This window comes from Triplophysa dalaica, chromosome 4 (genome assembly GCF_015846415.1).
Source record: "Triplophysa dalaica isolate WHDGS20190420 chromosome 4, ASM1584641v1, whole genome shotgun sequence".
NCBI classification, from domain to species: domain Eukaryota; kingdom Metazoa; phylum Chordata; class Actinopteri; order Cypriniformes; family Nemacheilidae; genus Triplophysa; species Triplophysa dalaica.
The window spans coordinates 9,681,816-9,697,833 of NC_079545.1; the positions used below are offsets into that span (position 1 = coordinate 9,681,816).

The 16,018-nt window shown below is 38.8% G+C and overlaps 1 protein-coding gene across 1 annotated transcript in view; it reads left to right on the forward strand.

The window, feature by feature from the left end:
- glra4b (glycine receptor, alpha 4b) overlaps positions 1-15,057 on the forward strand; it is a 35,435-nt gene extending 20,378 nt beyond the window's left edge. Inside the window, exons 5-10 of the mRNA XM_056746344.1 lie at positions 10,507-10,589; positions 10,688-10,825; positions 11,481-11,695; positions 11,861-12,019; positions 14,371-14,475; positions 14,767-15,057. Coding sequence (XP_056602322.1) covers positions 10,507-10,589; positions 10,688-10,825; positions 11,481-11,695; positions 11,861-12,019; positions 14,371-14,475; positions 14,767-15,057 — 991 coding nt within the window. The remainder of the gene's footprint in view (positions 1-10,506; positions 10,590-10,687; positions 10,826-11,480; positions 11,696-11,860; positions 12,020-14,370; positions 14,476-14,766) is intronic.
- Positions 15,058-16,018: the final 961 nt, after the last annotated feature.

Here is a 16,018-nt window from a genome sequence, read left to right on the forward strand (position 1 = left end):
AACAAAAAAGACCTATATATGTGCATGGAATGTTTTAGAGACACAGGAGTTGCTTTGTTTTGCTAATGGCTTCGTTCTTTATCAATTGACAGCTGTCAAGCCACGCCCTTAGCAACCAAACAGATTATTTTTTGCAACCGTCTAGCCAGACCTACATCTCTGCAGTAGAATATTATAGAGACAAGGGGCTTAGTTCGTTTGACTTGTGGTTTGATGTGTTATTAATTGACAGGTGCTATTCCACACCCATGGCAACCGAACAGGTTAGCTTAGCAACCGTTTAGCAAGATCTATATCTCTGCAACAAATCATCGTAGAGACATGAGAATTGGTTCATTGCACTCGTCCCTTAGGTATTATCGGTTTACGCCCGTTTTTGCATACGAGTGTAAGCATGCATGGTCTGTATTAAAAGTTACCGTTCGTTTCTGTCATATTTCTTGGTGTGGAAGAGTGTCATTCGTTGTGGATTTGTTACGGTGCCATTCCTGAGCCTAGTTGACAATGGCAAGGCCAATAGAGGCCTTAGACTGCTCGAACCCGCTAAATGCTGCTTGCAGCTTTAATTAGGGTTCGAGCCCGAAGGGCTAGAAACCTATTGTATTTGTTGGTTTTATTAGGGTTCGAGCCCGAAGGGCTAGAAACCTATTGTATTTGTTGGTTTTATTAGGGTTCGAGCCCGAAGGGCTAGAAACCTATTGTATTTGTTGGTTTTATTATTATTCTTATTATTATTCTGCCCTAAAACTGATGCTGCAGCCCAAACCGTAAAGCCGACAGAGCTGAGACTTGGTCAGATGGTAGTAGTCCTTGTCGCTACTCAGATACACGGAGCCTGCCAAATCGGCCCATAGGTGGCGCTACAACGATAAAAAGCGCGTTTGCCCCCGATACTCCTAAACCGTTTGTCGCACACCCAAGTGTTTTATATCAGAGTAATCATTGGCTCAAAACTTAAAAAATGTATATCTCCGATTTCATTTCCGGTATGCAAATTTTTCCGCTAATTTGCATTTTATGCAACAAAAAAGAAAATGAACTAGTCCCTGGATTTTTGCCCTATCGGAACCAAACCAGCGCTGATGACATCTGTGGAGTGTGAATGTAAATAACTATCAAAAAAAAGTTGAATTTTCCACTCACGGCCGCTTGGTGGCGCTAAAACGTCCAAACCGGAAGTGGCATATTTAGCTAAAACGGCCATAACTCGTAAACCATTTGAGATATCTTCATGGGGCTTGGAACACATGTGTAGACCCTCAGTCCGGGGTCACAATAAAAAAACTGCGGCGTTTGGCCACTAGGTGGCGCTATAATTTGAATGAGCTAGAAAATGGCTATAACTACGCAATCCTTTGCCCGAATGACTTGATATTTGGTATGGTGGGTCTTTGTCTCATGCTACATGAATAACTAAAAGGACATTGGCGTATCTCAAAAAACATGGCCGCCATTGGTCGATGAATTTTGAGCACTCATTACACCGGGTTAACAGAGGCCGATCAAAACGACACTCGCTGGGCGTATTCGTCTCATGGTCCTTAAGGTCTGTAAGAAACATGAACTTATTCGGCCACCGGGGGGCGTAATAACGCTTTTGGAGTGCATGAACAACTGTGTATCACGTGACATTTGACGTGCGATTCCTGAGCGTAGTGACCAAAGGCAGTCGACATTAGTCCACTTAGCCTGCTCGAACCCGATGATTGCTGCTTGCAGCTATATTTATTCTTCTTCTTATTATTATTCTGCCATAAAACTGATACTGCAGCCCAAACCGTAAGGCCGACAGAGCTGAGACTTGGTCAGATGGTAGTAGTCCTTGTCGCTACTCAGATACACGGAGCCAGCCATATCGACCCATAGGTGGCGCTATAGCAATACCAAACGCGTTTGCGCTTGTTACTCCGAAACCGTTTGTCGCACACCCAAGTGTCTTATATCAGTGTAATCACTGGCTCAAAACTTAAAAAACGTATATCTCCGATTTCATTTCCGCCATTATAGATTTTTCGCTAATTAGCATTTTATGAAAAAAAAAAAAAATGAACTAGTCCCTGGATTTTTGCCCTATTGGAACCAAACCAACGCTGATGAGTTCTGTGGAGTGTGAATATGAATAATTATTAAAAAAAGTTCAATTTTCAATTCACGGTCGCTAGGTGGCGCTAAAACATCCAAACCGGAAGTAACATATTTAGCTAAAATGGCCATAACTCCTGAACTGTTTGAGATATCTTCATGGGGCTTGGAACACATGTGTAGACCCTCAGTCCGGGGTCACAATAAAAAGACAGTGGCGTTTGGCCACTAGATGGCGCTATAATTTGAATGAGCTAGAAAATGTCTATAACTACGCAACAGTTTGCCCGATTGACTTATTATTTGGTATGGTGTGTCTTTGTCTCATTCTACATAAATATCTAAATGGACATTGGCGTATATCAAAAAACATGGCCGCCATTGGTCGATGAAGTTTGAGCACTCATTTCGCCGGGTTAACGGAGGCCGATCAAAACGCCACTCACTGGGCTTATTTGTCTCATGGTCCTGACGGTGTGTAAGAAACATGAACTTATTCGGCCACCTGGGGGCGTAATAGCGCTTTTGGAGTGCATGCACAACTGTGTATCACGTGATATTTGACATTTACCCAAACTATGGTTATAATATGATAGTACTCTTCATTCTGAGCAACTTTGCCTCTGGAACAACTTCTATTTATCAAACGGTTCGTGAGTTATCGCTGATGATGTCAAAAACCTACTTTCGCGAACTAGTTCCTGGTTTTTCAACCGATCGGAACCAAACCAATGCAGATGACTTCTGTGGAGTGTAAATGTAAATAATCATTGAAAAAAAGTTGAAATTTTTCTTTCACCGCTGCTTAGGGACGCCAAAACTTAAAATGGTCTGAGCCTATCACATTAAAATGGCCATAAATCCAGAACGGCTTAACATATCATCATGGTGCTCAGATGATATGTGTAGACCATCACTCCAAGGTCACATACAAAGGAAGGTGGCGTTTGGATACTAGGTGGCGCTAAAACATTAAAAAAGGCAAAATGTACATGTATTTTGGTGGCCTGGACAACTTTGTGTCATGTGACATTTGACTAATACACAAACTATTGATATCAAACGATAGATCTCCTCATTCATAACAACTTTGCCTCTTGAACCATTGATGTCTATCAAATGGTTTGTGAGTTATTGGTGATGATGTATAAAACCTACTTTTGCAAACTTGTTCAAAGATTTTCAAGCAATTACAAAATTTCCACCACAGTACATTTCTCTGGACTCTCTAGGTCAATAATCATCAAAAACATGTTGAGTTTTTTTTTGTTTTGTGACCATAACAGGGTCCTTTATTATATTAGCGTGAAACAAGTGTGGTGAAGGTCACCACTCCTTAATAATTAATCCAACTGACTTGCCATTAAGTACTATTATACATATTATGACACAAAACAAGCATGCAACATGTGATTCTTATCGGAAGAGGCATGCCTTCACAACAGTCAAAAAGGTGAAATATCATACATTTAAAATTACTATTTTAAACTTGTCTTTAATAAATACATCATTTGCTAGTCAAATTGCTAATCAGCCAGTCACATAGCATAAACTCAATCCATTTTGGCATCTAGACGTGGTAAACACACTTGCTGAAGTTCAAACCGAGCATCAAAATGGAGAAACAATTGGATATATGGTATGGGATATATTAGATAACACATACCACCTGAGGATTGTTGCCAACCATGTCCATGTTTTGATGGCTACTTCCAGCAGTAAAAAAAATCGACCATGTCAGAAAGCTCAAATGATCTCAAACTGGTTTCTTGAACATGACAATGAGCTCACTGTACTCCAATGGCCTTCAGAGTCACCAGACTCAACCAAATAAGCATCACTTAAATGGCAAGGTCTTCTGGAATATTGTTGCAGACCATGAATGTGAATCAATTATCTATTTAAATTGGTCGTATTTTTTTTATCAATTCTTCAGAACAAAAAATAAGCTATTTTGAAGAATGTGCATTGTATTAAAAAAAAGACCTATATCTGTGCAATAGAATGTTTTAGAGACACAGGAGTTGCTTTGTTTTGCTAATGGCTTCGTTCTTTATCAATTGACAGCTGCCAAGCCACACCCTTAGCAACCAAACAGATTATTTTTTGCAATCGTCTAGCCAGACCTACATCTCTGCAGTAGAATATTATAAAGACACGGGGCTTGGTTCGTTTGACTTGTGGTTTGATGTGTTATTAATTGACAGGTATTAATTGACACCCATGGCAACCGAACAGGTTAGCTTAGCAACCGTTTAGCAAGATCTCTATCTCTGCAACAAATCATCATAGAGACATGAGAAATGGTTTATTGCACTCGTCCCTTAGGTATTATCGGTTTACGCCCGTTTTTGCATACGAGTGTACGCATGCATGGTCTGTATTAAAAGTTACCAACCGTTTCTGTCATATTTCTTGGTGTGGAAGAGTGTCATTCGTTGTGGATTTGTTACGGTGCCATTCCTGAGCCTAGTTGACAATGGCAAGGCCAATAGAGGCCTTAGACTGCTCGAACCCGCTAAATGCTGCTTGCAGCTTTAATTCTTCTTCTTATTATTATTCTGCCATAAAACTGATACTGCAGCCCAAACCGTAAGGCCGACAGAGCTGAGACTTGGTCAGATGGTAGTAGTCCTTGTCGCTACTCAGAAACACGGAGCCAGCCATATCGACCCATAGGTGGCGCTATAGCAATACCAAACGCGTTTGCGCTTGTTTCTCCGAAACCGTTTGTCGCACACCCAAGTGTCTTATATCAGTGTAATCACTGGCTCAAAACTTAAAAAACGTATATCTCCGATTTCATTTCCGCCATTATAGATTTTTCGCTAATTAGCATTTTATGAAAAAAAAAAAAAATGAACTAGTCCCTGGATTTTTGCCCTATTGGAACCAAACCAACGCTGATGCGTTCTGTGGAGTGTGAATATGAATAATTATTAAAAAAAAGTTCAATTTTCAATTCACGGTCGCTAGGTGGCGCTAAAACATCCAAACCGGAAGTAACATATTTAGCTAAAATGGCCATAACTCCTGAACTGTTTGAGATATCTTCATGGGGCTTGGAACACATGTGTAGACCCTCAGTCCGGGGTCACAATAAAAAAACAGTGGCGTTTGGCCACTAGATGGCGCTATAATTTGAATGAGCTAGAAAATGGCTATAACTACGCAACAGTTTGCCCGATTGACTTATTATTTGGTATGGTGTGTCTTTGTCTCATTCTACATAAATATCTAAATGGACATTGGCGTATATCAAAAAAACATGGCCGCCATTGTTCGATGAAGTTTGAGCACTCATTACGCCGGGTTAACGGAGGCCGATCAAAACGCCACTCACTGGGCTTATTTGTCTCATGGTCCTGACGGTGTGTAAGAAACATGAACTTATTCGGCCACCGGGGGGCGTAATAGCGCTTTTGGAGTGCATGCACAACTGTGTATCACGTGATATTTGACATTTACCCAAACTATGGTTATAATATGATAGTACTCTTCATTCTGAGCAACTTTGCCTCTGGAACAACTTCTATCGATCAAACGGTTCGTGAGTTATCGCTGATGATGTCAAAAACCTACTTTCGCGAACTAGTTCCTGGTTTTTCAACCGATCGGAACCAAACCAATGCAGATGACTTCTGTGGAGTGTGAATGTAAATAATCATTGAAAAAAAGTTGAAATTTTTCTTTCACCGCTGCTTAGGGACGCCAAAACTTAAAATGGTCTGAGCCTATCACATTAAAATGGCCATAAATCCAGAACGGCTTAACATATCATCATGGGGCTCAGATGATATGTGTAGACCATCACTCCAAGGTCACATACAAAGGAAGGTGGCGTTTGGATACTAGGTGGCGCTATAATTGTAAAAATGGCTAAATGTACATGTCTTTTGAGGGCCTAGACAACGGTGTGTCACGTGACATTTGACTAATAAACAAACTATTGATATCAAACGATAGATCTCCTCATTCATAACAACTTTGCCTCTTGAACCATTAATTTCTATCAAATGGTTTGTGATTTATTGGTGATGATGTAAAAAACCTACTTTTGCAAACTTGTTCAAGGATTTTCAAGCAATTTCAAAATTTCCACCACAGTGCATTTCTCTGGACTCTCTAGGTCAATAATCATCAAAAACATGTTGAGTTTTTTTTGTTTTGTGACCATAAAAGGGTCCTTTTATTAGCGTGAAACGAGTACGGTGAAGGTCGCTACTCCTTAATAATTAATCCAACTGACTTGCCATTAAGTACTATTATACATATTATGACACAAAACAAGCATGCAACATGTGATTCTTATCGGAAGAGGCATGCCTTCACAACAGTCAAAAAGGTGAAATATCATACATTTAAAATTACTATTTTAAACTTGTCTTTAATAAATACATCATATGCTAATCAAATTGCTAATCAGCCAGTCACATAGCATAAACTCAATCCATTTTGGCATCCAGACGTGGTAAACACACTTGCTGAAGTTCAAACCGAGCATCAAAATGGAGAAACAATTGGATATATGGTATGGGATATATTAGATAACACATACCACCTGAGGATTGTTGCCAACCAAGTCCATGTTTTGATGGCTACTTCCAGCAGTAAAAAATGGACCATATCAGAAAGCTCAAATGATCTCAAACTGGTTTCTTGAACATGACAATAAGCTCACTGTACTCCAGTGGCCTTCAGAGTCACCAGACTCAACCAAATAAGCATCAGTTAAATGGCAAGGTCTTCTGGAATATTGTTGCAGACCATGAATGTGAATCAATTATCAATTTAAATTGGTCGTATTTTTTTTATCAATTCTTCAGAACACAAAATAAGCTATTTTGAAGAATGTGCATTGTATTAAAAAAAAGACCTATATATGTGCAATAGAATGTTTTAGAGACACAGGAGTTGCTTTGTTTTGCTAATGGCTTCATTCTTTATCAATTGACAGCTGCCAAGCCACGCCCTTAGCAACCAAACAGATTATTTTTTGCAATCGTCTAGCCAGACCTACATCTCTGCAGTAGAATATTATAAAGACACGGGGCTTGGTTCGTTTGACCTGTGGTTTAATGTGTTATGAATTGACAGGTATTAAATGACACCCATGGCAACCGAACAGGTTAGCTTAGCAACCGTTTAGCAAGATCTCTATCTCTGCAACAAATCATCATAGAGACATGAGAATTGGTTTATTGCACTCGTCCCTTAGGTATTATCGGTTTACGCCCGTTTTTGCATACGAGTGTACGCATGCATGGTCTGTATTAAAAGTTACCAACCGTTTCTGTCATATTTCTTGGTGTGGAAGAGTGTCATTCGTTGTGGATTTGTTACGGTGCCATTCCTGAGCCTAGTTGACAATGGCAAGGCCAATAGAGGCCTTAGACTGCTCGAACCCGCTAAATGCTGCTTGCAGCTTTAATTCTTATTATTATTCTGCCCTAAAACTGATGCTGCAGCCCAAACCGTAAGACCGACAGAGCTGAGACTTGGTCAGATGGTAGTAGTCCTTGTCGCTACTCAGATACACGGAGCCAGCCAAATCGGCCCATAGGTGGCGCTACAACGATGAAAAGCGCGTTTGCGCCTTATACTCCTAAACCATTGGTCGCACACCCAAGTGTCTTATATCAGTGTAATCACTGGCTCAAAACTTAAAAAACGTATATCTCCGATTTCATTTCCGGTATGCAAATTTTTTCGCTAATTTGCATTTTATGAAAAAAAAAAAAAATGAACTAGTCCCTGGATTTTTGCCCTATCGAAACCAAACCAACGTTGATGAATTCTGTGGAGTGTGAATGTAAATAGTTATCGAAAAAAAGTTGAATTTTCTGCTCACGGCCGCTAGGTGGCGCTAAAACGTCCAAACCGGAAGTGGCATATTTAGCTAAAATGGCCATAACTCGTGAACTGTTTGAGATATCTTCATGGGGCTTGGAACATATGTGTAGACCCTCAGTCCGGAGTTATAATAAAAAAAATGTGGCGTTTGGCCACTAGGTGGCGCTATAATTTGAATGAGCTAGAAAATGGCTATAACTACGCAACCCTTTGCCCGAATGACTTGATAATTGGTATGGTGGGTCTTTGTCTCATGCTTCATGAATATCTAAAAGGACATTGACGTATGTCAAAAAACATGGCCGCCATTGGCCAATGAATTTTGAGCACTCATTACACCGGGTAAACGGAGGCCGATCAAAACGACACTCGCTGGGCTTATTCATCTCAAGGTCCTTAAGGTCTGTAAGAAATGTGAACTCATTTGGCCACCGGGGGGCGAAGTAACGCTTTAGTAGTGCTTAAACATTTGTGTATCATGTGACACTTGACATATAACCAAACTATTTGTATTATATGATAGATCTCCTTATTCTAAACAACTTTGCCTCTAGAACAACTTCTGTCGATCAAATGGTTTGTGAGTTATCGCAGATATTGATAGAAACCTTTCTTCGCAAACTTGTCCCTGAGTTTTTGACCGATCAGACCCAAACCAATGTAGATGACTTGTGTGGAGTGTGAAGGTAAATAATTATCAAAAAAAGTTGAAATTTCCTTTCACGATCGCTTAGGGGCCCCAAAATAAAAAAATGGGCGGAGCCTATCACATTTAAATGGCCTCAAATCAACAACGGTTTAACATTTCAGCAAGGGGCTCAGGAAATATCTGGAGACCATCACTAGGATGTCACATAAAAAAGAACGTGGCGTTTGGACACTAGGTGGCGCTATAATAATAAAAATGGCAAAATGCACATGTCTTTTGGTGGCCTAGACAACTGTTCGTCACGTGACATTTGAGTAATACACAAACTATTGATATCAAACGATAGATCTCCTTATTCATAACAACTTTGCCTCTTGAACCATTGATGTCTATCAAATGGTTTGTGAGTTATTGGTGATGATTTAAAAAACTACTTTTTCAAACTTGTTCAAGGATTTTCAAGCAATTTCAAAATTTCCACCTCAGTTCATTTCTTTGGACTCTCTAGGTCAATAATCATCAAAATCATGTTGAGTTTTTTTTTGTTTTGTGACCATAACAGGGTCCTTTATTATATTAGCGTGAAACGAGTATGTTATATGTCGATACTCCTTAATAAATAATCCAACTGACTTGCCATGTAGTACTATTATACATATTATAACACTTAACAAGCATGCAAAATGTGATGCTCATAGGAAGAGACATTCATTTCGATGGCTTTCTTATAGAGTCACCAGATCACAATGCATGTAGCTTTGCTAAAGGAACGATAAATATGTGCAGGATAAAGGTGTGTAGTGTGCGTGTGTGTTTATGGATATCATTTCCCTCTGTATCATATGAGTTTGAATGCACTGTATAGTTCTGTGTGTCTTGTGTGATCGAGAGTGTGCATGTGTGTGTAATGAAATGTGTCTCACAGGAAGACAGTGTTAGAAATATAATGTATTACACATTAAACGTTGCTCCATATTTACACATCTATAAATATAGCACATGTCTGCTTGCTTTTAAGATGAGTGTTGATATATATATATAACACAGCTTTATTAGATAAAACCAGTTTAATTGCATGTAAACCCAAATTGCTACTCAGCCAGTCACATGGCAGCAGCTCAATAAATTTAGGCATTTAGACATGGTAAACATGACTTCCTGAAGTTCAAAGCAAACATCAAAATGGGGTATATTGTATTATGTGAGGTGTTTGTATAAAATTAAGCATAATTTAAATGCCATGGCATTCTAGAATATTATGAATGTGAATCAATGTATCTATTTAAGATGCTCCTGGCCTTAAGCCTTAAAAAAAATGTATACACGTCTATCATAATGTATGGCAGGTGCCATGCCACATCCATAGCAACTAAACAGGTTAACTTAGCAACCATTAAGCTAGACCTATATCTCTGGAACAGAACATCGTAGAGACATGAGAATTGGTTAATTTCACTCGTCCCTTATCTGTTTAAACCTGCATATGAGTGTAAGCATGCGTGGTCTGTATTAACCGTTGCTGACCATTTCTTTCATTTTTCTGGATATGGGTAAGTGTCATCCGTTGCGGATGTGTTATGGTGCGATTCCTGACCGTAGTCAGCGAAGGCAGTCGACCTTAGTCCCCTTAGACTGCTCGAACCCGATGATTACTGCTTGCAGTTATATTTTCTTTATATTTTACAGACCTCTAGGGTCCCACAGAAAAATCTAGAGGTTAGAATAAAATGACTACTTGTGATGAATGACATGAGTTTTTCTTTGGGTTCAAAAGAGAAAGCAATGTCTGTAAAGATTTGAATCTGTAAATGCTGTCGGTTTGTGTGAGTGGCAATATAGCACTGAACATCTCTAAAAGACAAATGATGGAGCAATTTACATTTTTAACTGGATCACTTCTCTATCGTTTACTCTTTCTTTAGACTTACTCTGATTCTGTCATGTCCTATGGATCTGAAGAATTTCCCAATGGACATACAGACCTGCACTATGCAACTCGAGAGCTGTAAGACATGACATTTGCAACAACTCACATTTTTCCACTTTCTCTTTTCGTTTCTCTTCTGTACGCCCATGACTCTCTCTCTCTTTCTTTTCGTGTAGTTGGCTATACTATGAATGATCTGATATTTCAGTGGTTGGATGAAGCCCCAGTGCAAGTGGCTGATGACCTTGTGCTGCCCCAGTTTGTCCTGAAGGAGGAGAATGACCTTGGTTACTGTACAAAACACTACAACACTGGTACCAGCACTTTCACTGCAAAATACTAAGTGCACCATAGATAAGGTCTTGGCAACCATCATTAAATTAAAGGAGTAGTTCACTTCAAATTCAATTTTCATGATAATTTACTCCCCCCCCCCCATGTCATCCAAGATGTTTATGTTTTTTCTTCAGTCGAGAAGAATTGAAGGTTTTTGATTAAAACTTTCAGGATTTTTCTCTATATAGGGGACTTCAATCGGCTCCAAACTGTTGAAGGTCAAAATGACAGATTCAGTGCAGCTTCAAAGGGCTTTAAATGATACCAGATGATGAATAAAGGTCTAGCGAAAATAAATATGTATATACTCTATAAACACATATGCTCGCCTTGCTCTGTTCTGCGATGCGTGTTCATGACTTCACGTAATACGTAATTACGTTGAAAACACTGACTCGGTACTTCCGCTTACGTGGTAGTGTTTGAACGTGAACTAGTCCTTTAGGTATCTGGGATTTTTTGGGCAATTTAACAAAGCATTATTGAAAAAAACATATGCATGCTCAGATTATGTTTACATATATAATATATGTTTGCATTCCTCTCGATTCTCATCATTTAAGGTCATTTATTTATCTTTATCATAAGTATCATTTATCTTTTATGTGTACCATTACTGTTTGTTTCAACCAGGTAGGTTTACCTGTATAGAGGTAAAGTTTCATCTGGAGAGGCAGATGGGTTATTACCTGATCCAGATGTACATCCCCAGCCTTTTAACAGTCATCCTGTCGTGGGTCTCTTTCTGGATCAATATGGATGCTGCTCCTGCCCGTGTTGGGCTGGGCATTACTACAGTTCTTACCATGACAACACAGAGCTCTGGGTCCCGAGCATCACTGCCTAAGGTAGGAAACGGAAAAAACATCCATCCATACACCAGCAACTATTGATTTAATAGTCCCTTCAAGGAGACTATTTATTTATTTTTTAATGTTAGGAATGCTTGTATTTCACTGGTATATTGCTCTAATACGGAAGGTTTTTGTAATCATTATTCTGCATGTGCATAGGTGTCCTATGTGAAGGCCATTGACATCTGGATGGCAGTGTGCCTGCTGTTTGTCTTTGCCGCTTTACTGGAGTATGCAGCCGTTAACTTTGTCTCTCGGCAGCACAAAGAATTTTTCAGACTTAGGAGAAAATTGCGGGAAGAACAACGCCACAGAGCCGTAAGTGCCTTTCAAAAACACTTGGTGTTGACCCACTGTGGATCCTTGACTTTACATGATGTCAACCAGCTGGTCTCTATATGGCAAGGTCAGGTTAACAGACAGTTCACCCTAAAAACGAAAATCATCTTATTCCAGACTATATGTAGTCCAAAATATACGGTAATATCTTTGGTAATCAAACAACACTGGTCCCCAGTGTCTTCAATTATATGGACACAAAATTATCATATTCTCAAAATATGTTCTTTAGTGTTCTCTAGATTAATGAAATTTATATTGGTTTTAAATGACATGAGGGTGAATAAATGATGACAAAATTCCTATTACTATTCCATTTCAGTCTTTCCACACAAAGGTCTCAATGTATTCCAAAGCCGTTTGATTGATTGCGTTCACTCCTTTAACAGCTATAGCAAAATTTTGTATGATAATTTATGATGTATGATAAGTTTGTTAGACAGAATAAACAAAAATGTTCTGATTTAAAGGTCCAGTATATAAAATTGACTGGCATCTAGTGGTGAGGTTGTAAATCATTTTGACAGTTTTTTTTTGACAAATTGAAAATAAATATGTCTTTCAATAACATTTATAACATTTATTACATCTTATTTACAAATGATTAAACCAAATTGCCTGTTCGTGACATTTGAACATTGTTTCTTACCTTAAAAATGAAAGTAAACAGCTTTTTCTCGGGAAGGTCAGCATTCGGTAAAAATGAGCTATTCAAATATTTCAAATTCACATTTTCATGTACATTATCCCTTACTGAACACATAGATATATATATTATATTGCATTTGTGTCAATAGTTCCTCAAAAAATGACACAGCACCTTGAAGACATTTATATGTTTTCAACCAGTTTATATACACATTTGCAATCCAGTTGCTTGCAAAAATTGTTTGATAAAAATGTATAATTTTATTTTGTAAAAGAAGCTGTCACAGCCTGGCTCGTGGTTGTGACAAAATAAAAGAAAGGATGCAGAATTATGGCCCAAAAATTTAACGCCAACACAAAAACTGGCAAAACAACAACATAACAAAACGAAACGCGGAAGGTGGTGGCTCCCGAGGAAGAGGACGATGTTGCTTTATTAGTAGATAAAACGCTGGTGTTGCGCCGAGAAATGCACCCCTGCCAGATTATGCACCCCCTTAGAATTAGCCAATCGGAAAGCGTGTTACTGAAGGAGGTGTATAATCTGGAAGGGGTGCATTTCTGGGCACAGGTGTCCTCAATCTCCACTGCAGACTGCAGCACTGCCAACGAAAACACAAAAATTAAACCTGCGTAACAAACACAAACCAACAGAGAGGGCAGGTATGAAGCCAAACATGTTTGATTCATTTTCTACAATAGGAATAGAAACCTATTTCCAGACTCTTCACAGGTGTGTTATTCAGCAGATACTTTTCTCCATTGTTCAGCTCTTAACCAGCTTTCTGAGAGAACATCATTTCTTTGTAAACCTTCACATAACTCCAGAAAAAGCTAACAGAATAAATATTAGACCATTTGTCGTTTGGTATTCCTCCTCTATCTTCCCTCCATCGCCCTGCAGGGCAGGTTGTCTGTATGTAGAACAATAGTGTGCTTGTTGTGGTTGAGTTCATTGGCCCCCTCACATGCCTAAGGGTTGCTGTCGGGCATTCAACACGCAAACATGCGTGTACACTATAGTGCATTCAGGCACAATGTACATAAAAATACAAACACATGTGCACACTGCTTCACACAGCTATTTAGCATATGAAGCATTGTGCAGTCGATTGTCATATCTTATGTGCAAAACTCACCCAGAGCCTTGACCTGTAAACAACGTGATTCAACACAAACACCAAACTGACCACATCTCACGTTGAGAAAAGCTTTCTTTCCCAAAGGTACAAATATACTGTCACTGCTGATCTCACAAATGCTTATGTGTTTGGATATTTATATATGGAAACCTGGAAACCAAAAGGGAAAAACTGAAATAGTCAAAGAAGGCTGCTACATCAAACAACACCAAAAAACAGCTGAAACCGACAAAACATATCAACACTAAGAATAATCTGGCTGTCAAACCATTTTAACTTTTCTACGCAGGGACCTTAATCGAATAAGTGCACGTCTAAAACTAAATGGCTTGTGGATGATGAATATGCTGCTGTGAGGATGTAGAATTGCCGGCTTGGTTATGTCTTAACAAATTAGACATCGCTGTTTTTAAGGTACACTGTGACCCGGTTTCAAATCAAGTTACAGTAAGTTTATTGACCAATGCACGGGAAGGAAATATTTTGTTGTTTGAATAAATGATAAATCCATATTAAGCAAGCATTTTGTGTTGTGTTCAGGCCTCTGGACAGGCTGAAGGAACAGACATGAAAAACAAAAGCAACAATGTGACGGGGAGCACGCCATCCAGAAATGCACAACGCCACTGCATCGCCTGCGCACGGGTAAAATCACAAACCACACATATACAAAACTTATCTTTAGATGTTACGTATTATGCACTTTTAATGCAAAATTGCTACCTTGTGAATTTCCTATATTATTAAATAACTTCCGTGTAAAAATATGATATGCCTACAATAGAACAAATAAAAATTGAGAGTTAAACGAATAAACAAGAAAATGTGAGTTCTTAGAATTTAGAGCATTTATCGGTTTAGGAGCAATTTTGTCACAAATGAATTATGTGAAAACAATTAAGGTTGAAGATTTGAGACTAAATGATGTTTCTTTAGGACGAGCAGAAACAGGAATCACAGAATCAGGATTTGTACTTTATGGGATACGGGATGGACACCTGTATGTCTGGGGACGGGCCTCTCTCTGAGGCCGCTGCCATGTTCGTGGGCCTTCCGCCTGGCCACGTGCTCTTTGATATCCGCCGCCGCTTTGTGGAACGAGCAAAGCGGATCGACACCATCTCAAGGGCCGTTTTCCCTCTTAGCTTTCTCGTATTCAACGTCTTCTACTGGGTCACGTACAAAGTTGTTAGACATGAGGATATTCATCATACCCTGCGACCTTAGGATCATGTGACCCTCAATTCCTCATGACTGCAGCCCTTCCCAACATTCCATTTTGTGAGATCGAAGTATACCTGCACCACGTTATCAAAGACTTTAAAGAAAACTGGCGCAAGTTCATGTCAGAAGTGCAACACATTTTCCTCGTCTGCATGGGTGTGAATATGCATGTGTGAAAAACCACATATTTTTACAAAAATAAAACTTTAATGTATTTGTTGAATTACTTTACCTTTGGTATCTTGATTCTCAAAACCTAAAAGCTGCAGGTCAGAGTCTGCACATGAGGCCATCAAAAAAAAAAACTTAATGAATTCTAGTAAGATGTAGCAGAAATAAGCGAACAGCAAAGGCTTTTTTAATCTTACAGTAAGGACAGTATTTAAACAATTATTTTTTTGTGTGAAAGGTTCATAAGCATTACTCATGCAGCAGTTGCCTGGGTAAAGTGATAGCTCACCTAAACATATATTTCTGTCTTTACTTTCCTCAGAGTTGTTCTTTATCTGTATCAATTTCTGTTCTTATGAACATAGATATTTTGAAGAATCCTTATAAAACAGTTATTGGACCCCATTGACTACAATACGTAAAATTGATTTATAATTTTTTTGAACATATTTTTAAAAATGTAGGACAGCAAACAGTTCTGGAGCACTTTTGACTACATTTGTCCTAGTATGGTAGTCAATGGGATCCAAGAACCAATTAGTTACAATCAAAATTTATTTCTCTGCATTCAAGGCAAGACATTTTTACAGGTTTGGAACAACTAGAGTAATTCATGACAGAATTTTCATTTCTGGGTTAACTAAACCTTAGCTTCCTATTTTCCATTATCTGTATTTGTCAATTCACCTAATAAGCCTGATTAAGATAATTCAGACTATTATTTTCAGACTTGGAAAAGCACCTCGTTGCCTCTATTAAAGACATGTTGACTAATGTAATGATCTTTAACGTT